We start from the raw sequence: 19,383 nt of genomic DNA, 5'->3' as shown, positions 1-19,383 counted from the left end.
AGTCTATTATCGATAGTACTACCCAAACAAAATTCATACAAAATATTATATGAATTTTGTAGTAACTAACTTTACTACAATGATATTGTAGTAAATTTTATTTTCTATATGTAATATTGCTTGAAATAAGATTTTCAATATTAATCGTAAAATTATGAGAAAAATTGAATATTATAATTAACGAGAATTATCATTTCAGTTACCTTTAATAGTACGCATAGGTACTACCTATTACAGGTAATTGAAATATTCTTCAATTTTAAATTCATCTATTCCTAATTTCATCTATACTAGGACTGTTAAGGATTTTAATTTCAATTTTTTTTTTTAAATAAAATTTTAAGAACTTCTTTGGTTTATTAAAAATAAAATTTATAATCAAAATTTGTAGGTGGATGTTCTATACAGATTCACCACTTATTTTTTCACATTTATAATTTCGATTACCACTCCAAATAATACACAAATTCTTACTTACGATATAATTTTGATGCAATTACTTAAAATATTCAAATAACTTTTAAAACTAATTATTAAAACTCCGAGGAACAAAATTATTTATATAAATAATGATTAATGAACTTGAATTGTAAACTTAACTCTGAAAGATACCCTCAAGAATGAAATCAATATTAATCACAATAATTAATAATTATGCGTAATTAAAGTTAATTAAATTACATTGTGTTGTTGTTGACGGTAAACAGAACTATAAGAAACTGTTGTTTATATAAAAATAAAAATTTATTTAAAATCTTTCTTATAAAGATATTTATTAAAATATTATTGTGAGATATTATACAAAAACCAGAAATGTAAATTATAGTAATTATTTATAATAAAATTTTACAAATGATTCTACAAAAGTTTATGCTATAGATTTATCTAGTTGCTGCAATGGAGGGTATACGGTTTGATCGAACAAATTAGCGTATACCTCCTACCCATGTGTTTATTGAAAATTAAACAAAATACAGCTTCTCGATTTATACCACTGGATTTGTAGAAGACCTTGTTTCAGCTATAGAAAAAACGTACTCCAATTGCGGAATCTGCGATATATACACCTGCAAATAATATATATGTCGCAGCCAATTGGCTTAAAGCCGTTCAACTAAAAGCCTAGCCTGTTTACTAAACGGCACCATTCAACTAGTAGTGGTCTGAATGATATTCAGTCGTAACGTTTAATACAACATTTAATGAATTGGTTGGTTAAGAGTTTTAGGCCCTTCATACAATAATAGAGTGACCATGACAAAAAAAAAAGGTTAAACATCTGCCATGGGAAATTGTTTATTTAAGTAATTTCAATTATAACATCTTGTTATTTGGTAATCATGAAATCGAAAGTGCAACTTAATAACAAAGTAATTATTTGTTAATGCAAGTTAATCTTCCATGGCAATTGGATCGTTGTTTTAAGAACTTTGTTTTTAAAACAAGCACATCAAAAAAAGATACTAATTCATCGGTGGACATCGAAAATCTTGGAAATCGTAAAGAATCTTAGAGTTTGTGGACAGGACAAAACTTCAAAGAAAAATTGTTGATATAAGAACGGTGTTCATAAAGTCGGCTAACTAATTTTTTTGATAATGAACCGATTTTGATCTAATACGGCTCATTTTTTTCGCAATTGCATTAAAGAAAATAAGCTCTTTAAATTAGTTTGTGATTTTTCCCTACTCGCTTTGTCGTAAATTCGACTTATATACCCCAGAGTTCTCGAAACGTAATTTAAAAAATAAATGAGGATGAAAATAATATTCGCGGAGCTTTTCGGATCGCTAAATTCGAATCTGGTCAAAAAATGACAAAATAGCGGCCGGAAAATTGAATTTTTGAAATTACTCGATTAAAACAAAATCAAGAAAATATTATTATTCTGGAGGTTTTCGAAGTTACTGAATCCTAATCAAAACTTCAAAAATTTGAAAACCCACAATGGTGGTTCAGTTTTGAAACACAGATACCCATTGACTGAAAGCAGTGATAGTGATGATAGTGATTATGAATGGTGGTTTGAAAAAAATATTCTTTCATTTAATGATAAATAGAAATAATAAATTATAATTTTTTATTGTAATAACTTTTCATTGCTGTTAATTATTATTTATCTCATGATATTATTATAATTATTTCATTTTGCAGCCTTGTTTCACATAAATATATATTACCTTACTTAAGCTAATAAGCTTATAGGTTTTATAACAAAACTGTTTTTATTTTTTCATAATAATTTGAAAGTTACATACAGTTATAAAAAACTTTTCTAAAGGAAACGAAAACACCCCAAGAAAAAATTTTCGTTAATCAACGTATGTATATATTTGTGCATAGGCTTTTGTGTTTTAACATTTCTACTTCTCAACACACTATGCCCAAATAACGTTTGTAATCTGCGAATTCTTTTGTATATTTTATTCATTTTTATTCATTTTTATTCACTTATATACAGTTTTTATTATTTATACATAGCTTTTAACAAATTTTTCTGGGCGAAAAATGATAAAAAATTGAAATACAAAATTTGATTATTATTTTTTATTTAACAACCCAATTACAATAGTTTATTCCAAATAATAATAATAAACTAAAATCGGTGATTCATATTGAATTAAAATAATTTATTAATTTGAATAAAATTTATTACAGTTTATAACAAGAGAAAACATGAAAAGCATGAAAATATCGATATTTATGACATAACTATTTGCATTTTTCCCAGAATTTTCTCACTAAGAAGAGAAATTAAAAGGTATAAAAAAAAAACCTTAGAAAAAATTAATAAATTATAAGATAAAGCTGTCTATGAAATGTGGCACACTAAAAACCGGTATTTTTTTATGATAACAATTAACGAGTTTCTTTAAATTTCTTTGATCGGAAAACATGACAAAAAATGAAAAAAACCCTCAGTAAAATTGAAATTCTAATAAACAACTTTGTGGAATTCAATACGATCATCGATTTTTTCGATGCGATGTAGCCTTGAGTTGTTTAATTTTTATAATATCTCAATTAATATTAATAAAATGAAATATTTATACAGTTTTTAATTTACAAATTTTTTACTTTATATGATTGTAAAAGGGGTTTTATTTTGGCTTGCGCACGCTCTTCTGTGGTAAACTTGTCTTATTTAGAACATGTTAGGTATTAATGTCAATCTAAAAACTTCCTACAATTATATGTAATTTAGAACATAATTAAATTGAGTTTATAATGTTTAAATTTTAACCAGGGTCGAACTTAAAATGTAAAATATCATTAATGAAAAAAGAGTATAAAAATGTAGGTATCTATTTGAAAATCATAGTAAGCATTTATAGTTCCGGATCTACGTATTTTTTTAACCAGGACGGGATCTTGATAGTGGTGACCCCTCTCTCCAACGTTTGATATATAAATTGTTTACAAATCTCACAATTATAATATTGGGTGGCATTTTTTACGAGAAAATAAAACCATTTAATAAATTAGCACTCTTTATTATCGATTAGATATTAATTTAAATTTATCTGACATAAAATTAAATATAAGAAGTAAATAACTCGGAAAAACAACTGATAACCAAGACATTACCTGAATCTTTAAGATTCGCCATTTTGTCCTCTCTCACGACGTGCTTTCGTCTCTGCTAAAGTATCTAATAGCTCATCAAAATGCGTCTCAAAGGCAGTTTTATATTTAATGACTAGGATCGCGGGTGCCAGATAGACGTTCCTTAGTCAATGTTGAACGCAGAAAGGTTTTACTTTTAATAGGCTATTGTCCATTAAGAATAAATCGGTTGGATAAAAGTTTATAATGATTAATCCTAGATAACAAAACACAAAATTAATTTTTATAAAATATAAGGATTATTATTATTTTTTTTAATAAATTCTTTAAAATTATACATCCGGTCACGTGACAGCAAACACCAATCAGGTGCACTACTTCACGCTATATGAAAGGCTATATAAACTTACAAATAAAAAAACATGTAAACTTGCATATACAAATATGATTTTATGTCACGGTTTGATGTCATTCAGAACGCCATGAAACTCTACGCTATTTTAGAAGTAAGGAATTGATTTTTTTAAATGCAAAATTGAAAATACATAAGGAAAATAATTTTTTTTTTTAATAATAGGTACTTTTTTGTTGTAAATCAATACTAAAGTAGCGTATAAACTAATTTTTCAAATTTAGGACAAAAGCTTATTATTTTCAGCTTGCTGAAGCTTGGCGCACAGCTTGCAGATGTCGTTGTTAGTGTGCAGCATATTCTTATAGCTATACTAACAATATGAAACCCTTCTGGAAATTCATTTTTGCGTAGATTTTGTAACAGATCGATTACACTTTTTTTCATTAATATCGATTACTAGCTCCAGAGACTGTATCACTTTACCGATATATTCTCTGCCAGCTCTTTAAATACGACAAGTTCTTGAGAAAAATGAATTGTATTCAAGTCTTTTGAATATTTTCGTGTAAGATCGGCTCTATTTATCTATGCTGATCTTTGGATCCAACCTGATACTTTCATAAACCAACTATACCCAGTTTATTTTAGAGAGGTCAACCTTGAAAACTTCATACTGTGTCTTTCGAGCCTAGTAGTACAATTAATTGATTCTTTATAATTTTGCTAAATATACATTATTTTAAAGCAGAATATTAAAAGATCGAACCAGTTAAATTAAACTGTTTGCTTTAAAAACATATTTTGTTTTTTTCAAGACTGGCCTCTCCAAAATAACTCGGTTATAGGCGTTTTCAAATATTTTTTCAAGCACATTATATTACGATTTCCGGGGAATGTGTCCTGATTTGCCCCCCTCCCTAAATGCGGGACTGAGAACCTATCTTGAAATTATTTTTTATTTCGATATTTTTAATTCGAGTTTCTCAACAAATTAAAATTATCATATTTAGATACCCCAAAGACCTCGAAAGAAAATTATATTTCATTGTATCAAATTATTATTTTTAACTATTAGTGATACGAAACCAATAATTTTGTAAATATAGAATAATTATTAGTAAATATGTTAATTTAATTTAATTTTCAAGGACTCAGGAAAGTGTTTTAAGATTTGTTTTTTCTTTAAAATATTCATAAAAATAAGGAATTATTAATTTTAAGAGTTTGTAGGTAATAATAAGTCTGTCCAAATAATTTTTATTTTTTAATTTTAAATTAATTATAAACACAAAAATTTTGTCTTATCTACAATTATTAAAATAAATAAAGTACCTCTCTTAAATTAAATTCTTTAAAAAATAAATTAAATTAACATCTCTTTTCGTAAGTTACCTTTTAAGGGTAATTAAATTAACCCAAAATAATAGTAAAAATTAAGCAAAATTAACTTGAATGCTTTGGTTTTAAGGGTTTTTTTTCCCATGTTCATTGTTATTTTACAACGATTTCATAAACTGCAAGAAGCATAAATACCTACATGGGATCATTTATGGTATTATTTTCACAAATATAAAATAATCTTTAAATTGAATATTTACAAATTTTTCAACATGCTATGATTCTAAAAAAAAAATTAGTTTATTTACGTCATCAAAAAGACATAGTAAAATTAAATAGAAAATTTGATTAACTTATTTTGTTGTAGAACTTCTATTAATTATGTGATACTTGTAAATTTTATTGCAATAATGTAAAATCGATTGCCTACATTTGAAAAAACCAATTTATCATTATTTTTCACATAAGTATAGGAATACCAGACTTTTTTGTGCAGTTCCACTTTCGATTTGTGGAGCTCCTAAAATTCTTTTGAAAATTAGGAAAAGAACTTGTTGTTAATCTCAATGCAAGTAGTAGAAATAGATAGCCTATAATAGTACAGTCCATTCTACTTGTAAAAACTAGAAAATGTAATGGCATAGGTATACATTTTTATTAATAATAATTTTATCTGACTATTAAAATTTTCCATTGTATTAATGATAATTTTATCACACTTTTGAAATTTTCTGTGTTGAACTACGTAAAAGTCTGATAATTTAAAAGCTGTAAAGGACACTAGTGCTAAATAACAATAACGCCACCATTCATAACAAGATATTCGGAAAGAAGGAAGAAAGGAAGTGGAGTAAATTAGCAAAGCTTTACAATACTTATTATTATCCTAATTAAGAACAAAAATATAAAATTGCAACTCCTAAAATATTCTATAATCTATCAGCCCTAGGGTTAAGGATATCCTGGCAGTTTAAAGAAAATTTGAGGAGAACTAAAAGTAAAAAAAGGCAGGATTGTTAAATTAAACCAGTTAAATAAAAATTAAAAATTCTCATAAAAAACAAACAATATAATGGTCTTCATTAAGAAATTTTTGATAAAATGTATCTATCATAAAAAAATTATCATTTATTTTTTAGTAATTGGTATTTTTTGCACAACAATTTCCTATTTATCGATTTAAACTAATGACGCAACAAATTTTTATTAATTAATGTACAAATTCGATTATAATAAAAACAAAAGAAAAAAAATTGTTAATAAATATTATTTTTCAATGAGTTATCACTAAAGAAGTGTTAATCACTTAAAAGTACAATGACTTTTGAAGTAATTAGTAAATAAATAAATTTTTAAATTTTAAAAATTTCTAAGGAGAGTTAAATGAAGAATTTAAAACCTAAAGAGGAGGGAGTAGCAAGTAAATTTATCGTTTTTCCTTACGTGGCTCAAATATGTGTTCTGAAGGGTGTTCCACAACAACATAGAAATATGGAAATGATATGAATTAAATGATGAAATATGGAAAAATAGGTTTACCTAGGGAAGGACAAGTCACCCCTATTATGCAAATTGTTTTAGATGGCTAAGTACGTGTTTAAGCCGAAATACTTTTTATTTTATTAAATTTTTTACCATAAATTTCTAATTTTCCCCTCCCTAGACCAAGAGCTGAATTAGCCCAGATACATCTAATTATTTAATTTATTTCATTCATTTATTAATGCCAGAAAGCTGCCCAGCACAATTTAGCATTTCCAATCTATGTATTTACTATTTGATTATCATAATCTTTAAAAAAAAAGGCCATCATTATCATGGCATTAATATAGAAACGAAACGAAAATCACTAACAAAGATTCCACCGAACCATATAGAACCTAGTTTATCACATATTAAATAAAATTTTGCAAAAAAAAAAAACTTGTTTGTATTATTAATAAAAGCATTTTAATTTGACAGTTAAATTGATTAATTATTTGTGAATACAAAATAATTACATTTTAATTAAAAAAAAAAAAAAAAAATATGACACTCAAGTTGACTCAGTATTATTATGTTACCTTAATAGTCCTTGCCTTGCTATATTCTTGTGTTTTTATTGCAAATCAAAGCAATTATCATAATATTAATTTAAAATTTCAAAAACGAAAGTAAAAGTTGACGCATTAGATATACCAACACGATTTTCTATTTTGAAAAGTATTTATGTGTATAAAAATAATCTGCTTAAAATAGATATTAAAATTTTGAAAAGTTTTATGTAACAAGGCAAGAAGTGAGAGTTACCATTATGATTCCAAATTGATGCCACTCGATTTCCCCGCTTTTCTTAAGCATAACATCATTGAAAAGTAAAGAAGTCTACTATAATATGGATTTTGCAAATAACTTGTAGCCTATAAATAAAACAGTCAGATAAGAGTGCCCTTTCTATTAGGAAAATGACAAAAAATCGAGTAAATTTTTGTGTCTCTTTCTTTCGGAACTCTAGGTGATCTCCTCAGAGACTTCGATCGAAAAATCAGACTTTCGTGGCTTTTGGTTATTTAGGTTAAAAAAACCATAAAACATTAACATCCAGTTAATTTATAACATATTGTATATTTTAGATTACTCAAAATTACCCAATAAACCAAGTGTCATTAAATAAATTTGATAGATTTTTACCCATAAAAAATATAAAAATCGAGCCCCTTTGTCAATTAGACGAGTAGTTTCTGAAAATCAACTAAAATAATATACGAAAGATATCATGGAGCAAGTTTTTTAATTTGAAACCTAGAAACTTATGTGATTCAATCGCAAAATAAAAGTTTTTTGCAAGAAAACATAGGATTCAGTGCCAGTGTCAACATTTTCCTATCCTAAAAATTCCGAATTCAGGCTTGAAGTAATTCAATTTTAAAGTAATTGAATAAATTTGATCAAGTTTCATCTCTCCATAGAATTTCTCCTAAAATTCTATCTCCTAACGCGAATAAAAAAACTTATTCGAATAAAGAATTATTTTTTATCGAATAAATTAAAATTATTATTGGAGCATCCGAATCAATAACAAATGATTGGGGTGTCCATTTAAGATTTCTATGTTGTCCAAAATATTTTTCCCATTTCAAAACAAATTGTTTTTCTCGAATTATTCAACTTTTTCAGATAGTTTAAGATAGCCAGCATCAAACTTATGCCTATTTTCTATATACAGTTCCAAAAAATACAATCTGTATATGCAAAACAGTTGTACCAAAACATAAAAATTAAATATTGACGTTCTACCAACTTTATGAACAGTCAAAAATCAACTAGAAAGTCAAAAAAGAAACGTAAAGTTAAACATTCATATCAAAATTAAAACATACGATGATGGTTAAAAATATATTCAGTGTAAAACCGCAAAAATGATAACACTCAAAATGTTAGCCAACAAAACATATAAAAGTGATAAAATCGTAAACAAATTATAATATGGATAAAAGCGATTATCATTTCATAAATCAAAACACATCTACAAAAATTGTAAGTAGTCCAGTAACTTTATACATTACAGTCTGCATCAAATCCGATAGTTTTAATTTTTCGCAAACTTGTTTATAATGTTGGCCCAATAAATTTTTTGACCTCGAGCGCCGAACGCAACTTTGTATAAAATCGAAAAACCGTATAAATTTTGACTTTTTTCACATTTTGGTGATTATAAAACCCTAAAAGACTAATTTTTCTTGGTACCTTTTCAGAATGTACTTAAAGTAGACTAACTTTGCTACAATATGAGACTTAGAACGATTTCTGTAGACCCAATAGTTTGCGAGGTGGCTGTTTCCGAAATAAAGACTTTCAAAGTTTTTAATTTTCTGTACGTTCGCAATTTTTTACAATATGTTGTCGTTCTGAATGAATTTCGAACCTAATATTTCGTAACACCTCGTAAATCTCAAAGAAAATTACAAAGAATCGGACAAAATTCATTCAAAATGACAGAATATTACTAATAAAATCGTTGTTCGCAAAAAAAATAATAAATTTTGAAAGGCTTTATCTCGACAACTGTTGGGTCAACAGAGACATTTCTAGTCTCATATTGTATCCAATTTAGTCTACTTGAAAAAAAAAACTGAAAAGGTACTATCCAAAACTAGTCCTTTAGAGTTATAACTGCCAAAATATAAAAAAAGCCGAAATTTTTACGATTTTTTTTTCGACTTATGACAAAGTTGCGTTGCGCGTTCGAGATTACAAACTTGATATTATTCATTGGATCAACATCATAAACAAGTCTGTCAAACTACCCCGTACTTTCAAACGATCAGATTAACTGGACTAAAGTAAAACTTTTTCATTTTAACTAGACATTAAAATTCTATTTATGATCCAATATTGATATTTTAGCTTAAATTATTTTCATCAAATTGTTAAAATAAAATGTCCAATACAAATAAAAATCGTGGCAGAGGAAGGGGTGTCGATAACAACTATTTTCTACAAAGACGTCATGGCAGAGGTCGAGGCAATTGGAATGCAAATTCTGTATCAAATTCAAAAATATTAACTACAACTAGAGAACCATTAGAAAAACCAAGTTGTATGAATATTTTAGTTGATTTAAAATTAAATGAGGAAATTGAAAATTGGTACAAAACGTTAGAAAAGACTTTAGCATTATGTAAGAGTATATCCCAAAAAACAATACGTCTCCAAAAATCTTAAATTGCATCGTTTTCTTTTAGGGAAACAACCTCAACATATTGAAAAATTATTAAATGATTATTTAATTAGTGTTCCAAATTCATATTTAACTATTTTAAAAATTGTTAATAATTATGCAGAGAGTAAAGGTTCAAAAACAAAGAATTTACTTAATACTATATTAGAATTATTTGAAAAATGGTTAAAAACACAAACGAGCTCAAAACTTGCAGACTCACTGACACTAGAAATAAAATTTACTTGTTTCAATATTATTTATGCGAATAAAAATTTTGTATTAATTAAATTATTAGCTGGCATTTATCAGTTAGAAAGTATCAAGAGTGAATTATTGGATGCGATTAAATATTTAATATCTATAAATAATTTTAAAGAGGTAAAAATAAATTTTGTATTTTTAAATTTTTCAAAGCACTAAATCGGAAATGGGTTTTTTATGAAAAAATGATATAAGTAACATAATACGCAGTATGATGTAAATGAAAAAGTTGTCTCAAAAGGGAATTTTCATGTATTTTTTTTTTATATTTTTAATTCATTGTTTACACCGTTATAATAAAGTAAAATATATAAATACTGCTTAAAAATGCTGTATTTAAGTGTAATAAAATATTTAAAATACAGAATAATTTTGAGATATTTAAACGCAGTTTTTTGGCGGTGTCTGTTGATGACGTATAAGTACGTGATCTATCAATTGGTGACAGATCAATGTTTAATTTACATTTAAAAAATGAATTTACAACACAGAATTTATACTCGTTATTATTAAACTTTCTAATAAAAAGTCGTTGAATAGTATAATTTAATGAAATGCTATATAAAATTTAAGTAATTAATATCATACAGTATGTCAATAAATTTGACAAGCCTGTACTATGATGTCACGTCCGTATAAAAGTTTGAATATCCGTTTTAGAAATTTTTAAATGCCATCACTGAATTTGTACTTTTATTAATTAATTTTAAGTAATTAAAAAGATATTAAGTACTAAAATAATGGTTTAGTTGAAATGTCCAGTCATTAAAGTTACGGCAGAAAAATATTTGAACCAAATTTAAATTTCATGAATATTCCCTATTTCGGTCCATTTTACGGGCTAAGGACTAATCTATTACAAACAATAAATGAAAATTATTTTTAAAACTCACCCATTTTTGTAGAATCATTTTGGGTGACTTCATTTTGATAAATTTTGCAGAATACTAAAATGCAGTTTGTACAAACGAAATCGTTCACCTAAATATAACTTTTTAGTGTAAAAATTTTATTATTTACGCTATTTATACTTAAAAGTAATGCAAATAAAAATTATCTAAGGGTTACAAAAATAAATAAAAAATTGAATCATATAAAAACTTAAGGTCATCGTTCTTGCGGTCATTGAGTTTTTTAATTTGAGTATTTCTCAATTAATATTAGTAAGATTGAAATTTGTTTACTAAACTAGAAATATCCGAGTTCTCCTTTATTATCTTTGATAATATTTATAAAGTAGAAAGATTTTATCAAATTTTAATATTCATGCTATTTATTAGCCCGGAAGGTGTACGAGAAAAATCCATCCTGTCTTCCATTTTGAGTCAAGACTAAATCTCCTTCCCCAATCAGAGCCAAGATATAAATCCCTATAATTGACATAAATCTGAGGTGATTTATCCGACATGGTTGCATCGGAAAACCATGCCGAACTAAATTCTCACCAAATCTTATTTTAATTTACTGACATAAATTTTATTGTTTTTTAGGCTTGTCAAATGGCCATTGTTTTAAAATTAAATGACGAATTTACTGTTGAAGATTTTATAATACCATTAATATTACAAGACAAATTAGTATTAGTAGAAGAATATATGCAAAGTAATAAGCGCTATCAAATTGAAACGGTACAATATTTGGATAACACTCTAAATCGAAAATCAAGTGTTCATAGTATGTTGGAATCATTTATTAGGTAAATTCTTAATCGAAATTATTTTTTTATATATAATAGGAACAGTTAACTAGGCAGCAAGCTAACTATGACAATTGGTGTGATATAATGTCATCAATCCATATTTATCCAATGTAAATTGATGACATCATATCGTGTCAATTGGCATAACAAGTTTTAATTAATTACGTTGTTATATTTTTTAAATTTAACTAAAAACTAACTTTATTTCTGTTTTATGCATGATTTAGCTGAATATTTATTTCAAATTTCATTCTTGATCAAATTCCACTTACCTTTATACCTATTCAAAAATATATTCTGCATAGTCAACATGGTACTCTGTGTTCCGGTTAATGATTGACTGAGATATAAATAAACTTATTTTATTTTTCAGATCTAGAAATATCACAGATGTTAAATATGAAAAATTGTATCCAAAACCAATGGGTAAATTACTGTCAAGATTATTAAAAATGTACAAAATACCTGATAATATGGCCCCAAATATGAATCAAAAACGTGTTCAAGGATTAATTAACTTTTTAATTCATAAACGATTCGTTGATCAATCTTTAGGTAAACTATTTTTCTACTTTCTCTAATTGTTAAAAGATTGGGTACAGTGTTTTTTTTTTTGTAACAGGTGATGAAAGTTGGTCAGAAATGGTTTGTGAAGCTGTCAATGGAAATCCAAATTTACAAAAAGAATTAGTTTATGCTGTTAGTCTTCATGATATTCAGGATGCCTTACATTGGGCATTATACTTTCAAGTAGATCGACAATTTTGGCCATTTAATCTTCGTGAATATGAGAAAAATTCTGAATCTAGGTTCATATTTTTATTATTTATCTGAATTTTTAATTTCTGTTTGAAATTATTTCACGATTTTAGCGGATCAAGTAGAAGTAGAGCACATGTAGAAGATCACGTTGATTTTAATAATAAACCGGAAAATGAAATTGATGAAAGTTGGAATTTATCGCCAACAACAACACCATTTCATGGATTCTCATTACCTAATTCGAATATTGTGTTGATTAATGATGAAGTATTATTCCAAAATTTTTTGGATAATGGATTAATGGTTTGTTTATAATAATATTCTTTTAGTTTAAGTAAAAAAAATAGAAAACAAAATTAAAAATTTCAAGTCTTTTAGTTTTTCATTGTATAATATTTTTTAATTTTTTTTTTAATGTACCAATGAAATAGAGACATGTCAACGAGTTGAAACGCGTATAAACGGAAATAATGCTGTGATGGATCTTCAAAATATTAATTCACAGATGCCACCATTGCCAATAGTTTTTTGTTAGTCAAAATGATCTAAATGCATTGGCTGCATTCTCTTCCAAAACAGTTGTATGAGAGTTGAATCTATTTCAAATGATAAATATTTTATATAAACAAGCCGTGGGTAGGGTCTGGTGTACCCCTTGAGGTCAACACGAATAAGTTCATAGTATAATAAATAGTTATAAAAAAAAAATAATAATAATAATAAAACTCGACCGAATGACGACCCCTACTTCAATTTTTATAATAGAGATAACTGTAATCAGACTGGCTGACAAATTATTAAATATGCTATCATTTCAAGTTCAAGTTCCTTTATTATTTTGGATTTTTTTTATCTAAAAAAATAGAACTGTAGAAACTGAATTTATTTTATTTTACAGGGAATAACCACCGTTGGAATTGACTGTGAATGGAAACCAAATTTTGGTTTAACACAAACTGCCCTATCATTAGTACAAATTGCTACAAAACATTTAGTATTTATTTTGGATGTAATTATATTAGGATCTCAAGTGCCTCATTTATGGAGACGTTTGGCAACGGAATTATTTAACAACGTGAATATTTTAAAATTAGGTAAATACAGGTTTTGTCCACAAATTTGATTTCGTTATAGGCTAGTTAATTATATTAGACCATTAAATACATAGACTGAGTATTGTTTATCTTTCCGTACAATGAGAGGTGTGCCTACATCTGAGGTAACTTGGGTCAGCCAGAGACATTTATCAAGAGAATATAGGGACATTTATCAAAAAACATACATTGAATGTCAAAATTTCATATCATAAAATGTTTTACATAAAACATCGTGATTTCACTCAACTTTTTATACCATGTATATGAAATATACATAGTATATTAAGTTTAGTCTCAAGTTAGTAACGCTTAAAAATATTGATACTACGAAAAAAATTTTTGTTTAGGTGTTCATAGAATCACCTAATTAGTCCATTTCCGTATGTCTGTCTGTCGTCTGTCCGTCTGTCATCACGATTACTCAAAAACGAAGATAAATCAAGCTGAAATTTTTATAGAGTGCTTAAGACGTAAAAAGTGAGGTCGAGTTCGTAAAGGAGCAACATAGGTTAATGGGGTCTTGGGTCCGTAGGACCCATCTTGTAAACCGTTACAGATAGAACAAATGTTTAAATATAAAAAATGTTATAAAAAAATAAACAACTTTTGTTTGAAACATTTTCTTGTAAACATCACTGTTTACCCACGAGGGCGCTAATTAGGTGAAAATTTTTTAATATGTATTAATATGGATTTTAGTAGGAATATCAGTTATGTGTGTGTGGCTATTTAAGAGTGGAAATCTTTCTTTATTTACGTGACGTCAAAAAAAAAACGATTGCGTCATCAAAACTGTCTATACTACCTATACATGATATTTCAACAATTAACTTAGTCAATTGTTTGTTTTCGCTTGTTCTTATCACGTATCGCTTTAAATTTTTCTTACGAATCTACAATGGCAAGTATGACAACAACACTTTGTTTTGACATTTCTACATCGCCGCCATGATGGATTTGACCCAAGCAATTACCTCAGCTGTTGGCACGCTTAAAATCGTTTGACGCTCAGTCTATGTAACTTAATGGCTTAATTATATGGATATTTTGCCCGCAAAATATAAACATTGAAAATGTTTAAATTGTACGATCCATGTTATTAGGAAATTTATTATTTTTTAAACTTTACTGGAAAATTAACAAAATTGTATTCATTGAGTGATAAATTTAAAAATAAATTAATATTAAAAATGTTTGCTTTTTAGGTTTCGGCTTAACAGCTGATATTTGTATGTTGCAGCAAAGCTTGCCATATTTATCGAATGTTTATATGCAAGGAGCTGGTTACATCGATTTATTAATTTTATGGAAAGAATTGATTAAGACTAAAGTGTTTCAATTTCCTTTTCCAAGTAAGAATACAAAATCTCCTACCTTTTAAAATGGTTAAATTCGTTTTCTAAATATTTAAGTTCAGTTGCACTGCTCTTCATCCTAATTTAAATTTACTCAAAGCAGAGTTAAGCAAATATAATTCCATTTTTGACTTGACAATCTATAACAAACTGATCATACGTCTATGATTGGCTGTAGTTTTTATATTACCTTTAGTTGAAAATGGTGTCATTATCTTAACTCTCCTTTGAGTAACTTTATCCCAATCTATCTGTTTCGAGACTTTCAGCGATGACCACGCGACACCATGGTAGACTTAAATCCTAAATAGTCCCAATCAATCAATCATAGCACATTTTAATGCTAAAATTATTGTACTTTTTTCTAGACAATAATACATCTGGAGGAAGTAGTCTCAGTTGTATGGTTGAATTATGTTTAGGTGGTAAATTAGATAAATCGGAACAATTTTCAAATTGGGAAAATCGACCGTTACGTACAACACAATTAGTTTATGCTTCTATCGATGCCTACTGTTTAATAGAAATATACGACATATTGCAAGAACAATGTCATAAACAAAATATACCATTCGATGATATCTGTAATAAATTAATGCACGATATCAAAATTAAGAAAAAGACAAAAAAAAATTCTGCTATTAAAACGGTTGCATCAAAAGTAGTGAATCAACCAGTAAATGAGGCAGACACATCAATGCCTTTACATACAGTTAAAACAATACGATTTGTCTGTGATACAATGGTACAAGGTCTTGGGAAATCATTACGCCAATGTGGCATTGATACGATTATTTTAAATTCGTATACACATCACGATGAGTGTGTGAAAATCGCAAATAAGGAAAATCGTTACATTCTAACACGAGGAACTGTTTATCATAAGGTTTGATATTTATAATTTTCTTTTAAAGGGAAGTAGTGGGAAAATTAAAAAACTTGCTTTTTTGGTGTAGTTACGACAATATGTACCAGAAGGACATTGTTATCAAATTCAATCGGATAACATAGATGAACAGTTGAAGGAAGTTGTAAATTTTTATCGAATTAAAGTTGAAAAAAAGGATATTTTCTCAAGATGCCAAGTAAGTTATTCAAAAATCATTGAAAAAGATTTTTTATGTTGCTATAAAAGTCAAAAATAATTTTTAAATAAAAACTTCTACCAATAATTTTCTTGCATGCAATGACGTTTTGAACTTAACGCCATTAAAGCTTTTCTAGTTTGAGTATTTAGTTGGCAAGTTAGCATTGGAAGAATTGATTCGGGTGTTAATTTTTTCCGTGAAAAGAAAAAAAAGGCAAAAAGAGGATAATTCTTGGTGTAATGTAATCGGAAATTTGATTAAAAACAATTCTATTACGTATCTGCTGTCATTTAATAAAAATTATAATGTCAGCCTATTCTGTTTAGATGTGCAACACTTCCGATTTTCTGTTTATTGAACAAAAAGATTTATTAGAAGAATTAGAACAAGAAAAGAATTATTGTAATTCACAAAATCAACACTTAGCTCCAGAAGGATACGACGATGATTCACAATGGTTAGACGAAGCAACTGGTTTTTCTAGTGACGAAGACAGTTATGCATACGATGAAGGCTGTAGACCCCCACTAAACTCAAAACAATATTCATCAGGTATGTAATTTCCTACAATTATATTTAAAACAAATCAAATAATCTCAATAATATCTTTCAGTCCGTGACGATAAACTTCTTTCCCATTTGAAGCAAGTACCAGAAGAAATTCTACATCGAGTACCATTATTTTACGTCTGTAAAAGTTGTAAAAAAGTGTATTGGGATGGTAGTCATCTAGAACGAGTACTTTCAGGAAAATTACAAAATATAGTTATTGAAAATACCTAAATTCACGTCTCGAAAAACTTCCATATTATTATTAAATTACAACTTTGTTTTTTACGAATTATTATTATTTTTTTTAATTTTTAAGGAACTGACTTTATTATTTAAAAAATAAATACAAAAAAAATATATATATATTTTTATTTTAAGAAATTACTATAAAAAAAAATTGTGCAACTCTATTTCATTATTTAAATTGTTTGAATAAAAATGCTTTCAAAATTTTCTAAAGGAGAAAAAAATTGGTATAATTTGTTGTTGAATTATTTAATTTTCATACCTATTAAAATTCAACGTTTAAAATAACATTGTATAATTTTTTTATTTTATTAGATTTGGGATTATTTTTTACTTACTAATAATATGTTGAATAAATTTATCACTTCAGGTGAAGAATTCTCACTGCACGATCAGAAAAGTGAAGTTGATCTTTGAAAATTTTTAGAAGTACGCAAAATATGAAAGTTTAAAATTCCTAATTAAACATAAAGGAAGATATGAGTTAATTACGTCATTGCCCGATATCACATATAAAACTTTGTTTTGCGAAAAGGAAATGGGCAACAATCTTTGAATGCGCTTATAACTCTTGGTTTTTTAATTTCACTCTCAAATTTTGTCTTGGTATCAAGTCTAGTTTTACATTTTTATATCCAATATGGCAAATTCGACATCAGGCAACTACGGTAATCTGGTTCATATTATATGCTCTGTTTTTAGGGAGTGTCCATAAACCACGCAATCCTTTTTTGCCATGCTATTTGACCCTACCCCCCTCGCTCTTAAGTAAAAATACGTTTACTAAACATTACTACATACTTTAAAAAAAAATTAAATTAATAATCATTTACGTCCTTCCGCCATCCTTGTAAAGTTGTATAAGAAAATTTTTGTAAAAGTTTTAGCGTTAATGTTACCTGTGGGTTTATCATTTAATTTTTCTAGGCTGTTCTACAAAATTTTTTTGAAAATTTCACGGGCTAAAAATTATAAGAAAATCATTATTTTCACAGAACTCAAATGTTACAACAACTGCAAAAATTTAGGAAAAAATTAATCTATAAAGTGAATAAAAATAAACCTCAAGAGATAAACTCAGTCCAACTAAAAGAGATAAAACACCGTGCAGTTCGTTTAGAATTTTTTCGGGATTCCTGATGTGATTTGAAAATGAATGGCACAATGAAACATGCTGTTTCCAGATTAGGCGCAATTCCCAGTTTATGATTACAATGTTCTTGAGATAGTTTCCCAAAGACTAATAATTCACTGGGAGAGTTCACTTTCAATGTCACTAAGTCATGGTATGGGAAAAAGGAATGTAGGAAGGGAAAAATTAAGTTGAAAAGCTAAAAATACAAATTTTCTGTCTGTATGATGCTAGAATATATTATTTTAATACCTCGGAAAATATGATTTGATACTCACCTATTTACTTACCTATACTTACAGTTTCTTAGTAAATAAATAAAACGAAAACTCATTCTCTTTCTAATCTTTAATTTCTTAAGAAAGTTGAAAATTAACTTTCACTCTTTTTGTGAAAGTACCTATATTTATACTCAATACTTGAACTAATACGAAATATTATTATTGAATATTTCAAAAATAATTATTGAAATTATTTTGGCCATGAAATTTTAAGCGGTGCACTTAGTCCAAAAGTATTTCGGAAGATTATTAGTGAAATTATTCATTAAAATGTAATTACCTGGGTCAATTTTTTCTTTGTAAAAAGAGTACCTTCTTTTTCAGTTTGAAAAAATATATTTCGAAGAGCCGCCGATTTGTGCCTAATTAAAAAGCGCAATGCTGTATATTTGCTATGAATCTTTGAAATTAAATTGGTATAATGCATACAAACAATTATCTCTGAACTGAAACGACCCTACAGAAAACCTCTCTGATTATTATCATTATTGCTTGGAATAATAGAAAATGACGGGAAAGAACCAAGGTTGAATTCTGATTAATATGCAACACTTCATAATAATAATTAAATTACGTATTATCTGATAAACATATCTCATTGTAAAATTAGAATAATTTTTTGTCTAGTTATTGATGAAATTTTTTGTTTCTTTAATTTTTATAAATAACTATACCTACCCATCTTAAAGTAGTAGAGCACTCGATTTACCTTACTAACTAGCCTATTTTACCCTCAAATAACATGACTGCTTCTCTGTTGCATGATTTTGATAAGCTTGTATCATAGGACACCATTATCATTTGCTTTGCCGTTTATTCTTGTATTCGCAGAAAACCAGAAGATTTTCTCAGTCTACTTAAATATTTTGGAAGTACAGGTCCTTAATATTTCTAGTATTTTAAAGGTTTTATTAGTTCAAATGAATGTATCAAGAGTACAAAATATAT

General features: G+C 27.1%; 1 protein-coding gene across 1 annotated transcript; it reads left to right on the top strand.

The window, feature by feature from the left end:
• Positions 1 to 8,568: 8,568 nt before the first annotated feature.
• On the top strand, positions 8,569 to 17,052 carry LOC123294674 (exonuclease mut-7 homolog). Its single transcript, XM_044875780.1, has 13 exons — positions 8,569 to 8,776; positions 9,647 to 9,920; positions 9,985 to 10,340; positions 11,714 to 11,919; positions 12,296 to 12,477; positions 12,545 to 12,731; positions 12,795 to 12,987; positions 13,583 to 13,778; positions 14,987 to 15,133; positions 15,505 to 16,022; positions 16,093 to 16,221; positions 16,551 to 16,776; positions 16,838 to 17,052. Exons 2-13 carry the CDS (start codon positions 9,680 to 9,682, stop codon positions 17,005 to 17,007), a joined length of 2,751 nt encoding a protein of 916 aa, XP_044731715.1. The 5' UTR covers positions 8,569 to 8,776; positions 9,647 to 9,679; the 3' UTR covers positions 17,008 to 17,052.
• Positions 17,053 to 19,383: the final 2,331 nt, after the last annotated feature.

The sequence above is a fragment of the Chrysoperla carnea genome, chromosome 3 (assembly GCF_905475395.1).
Source record: "Chrysoperla carnea chromosome 3, inChrCarn1.1, whole genome shotgun sequence".
NCBI classification, from domain to species: Eukaryota; Metazoa; Arthropoda; class Insecta; order Neuroptera; family Chrysopidae; genus Chrysoperla; species Chrysoperla carnea.
Note: the sequence above shows the minus strand (reverse complement) of the source record. Positions and strands in the feature narration are given on the sequence as shown.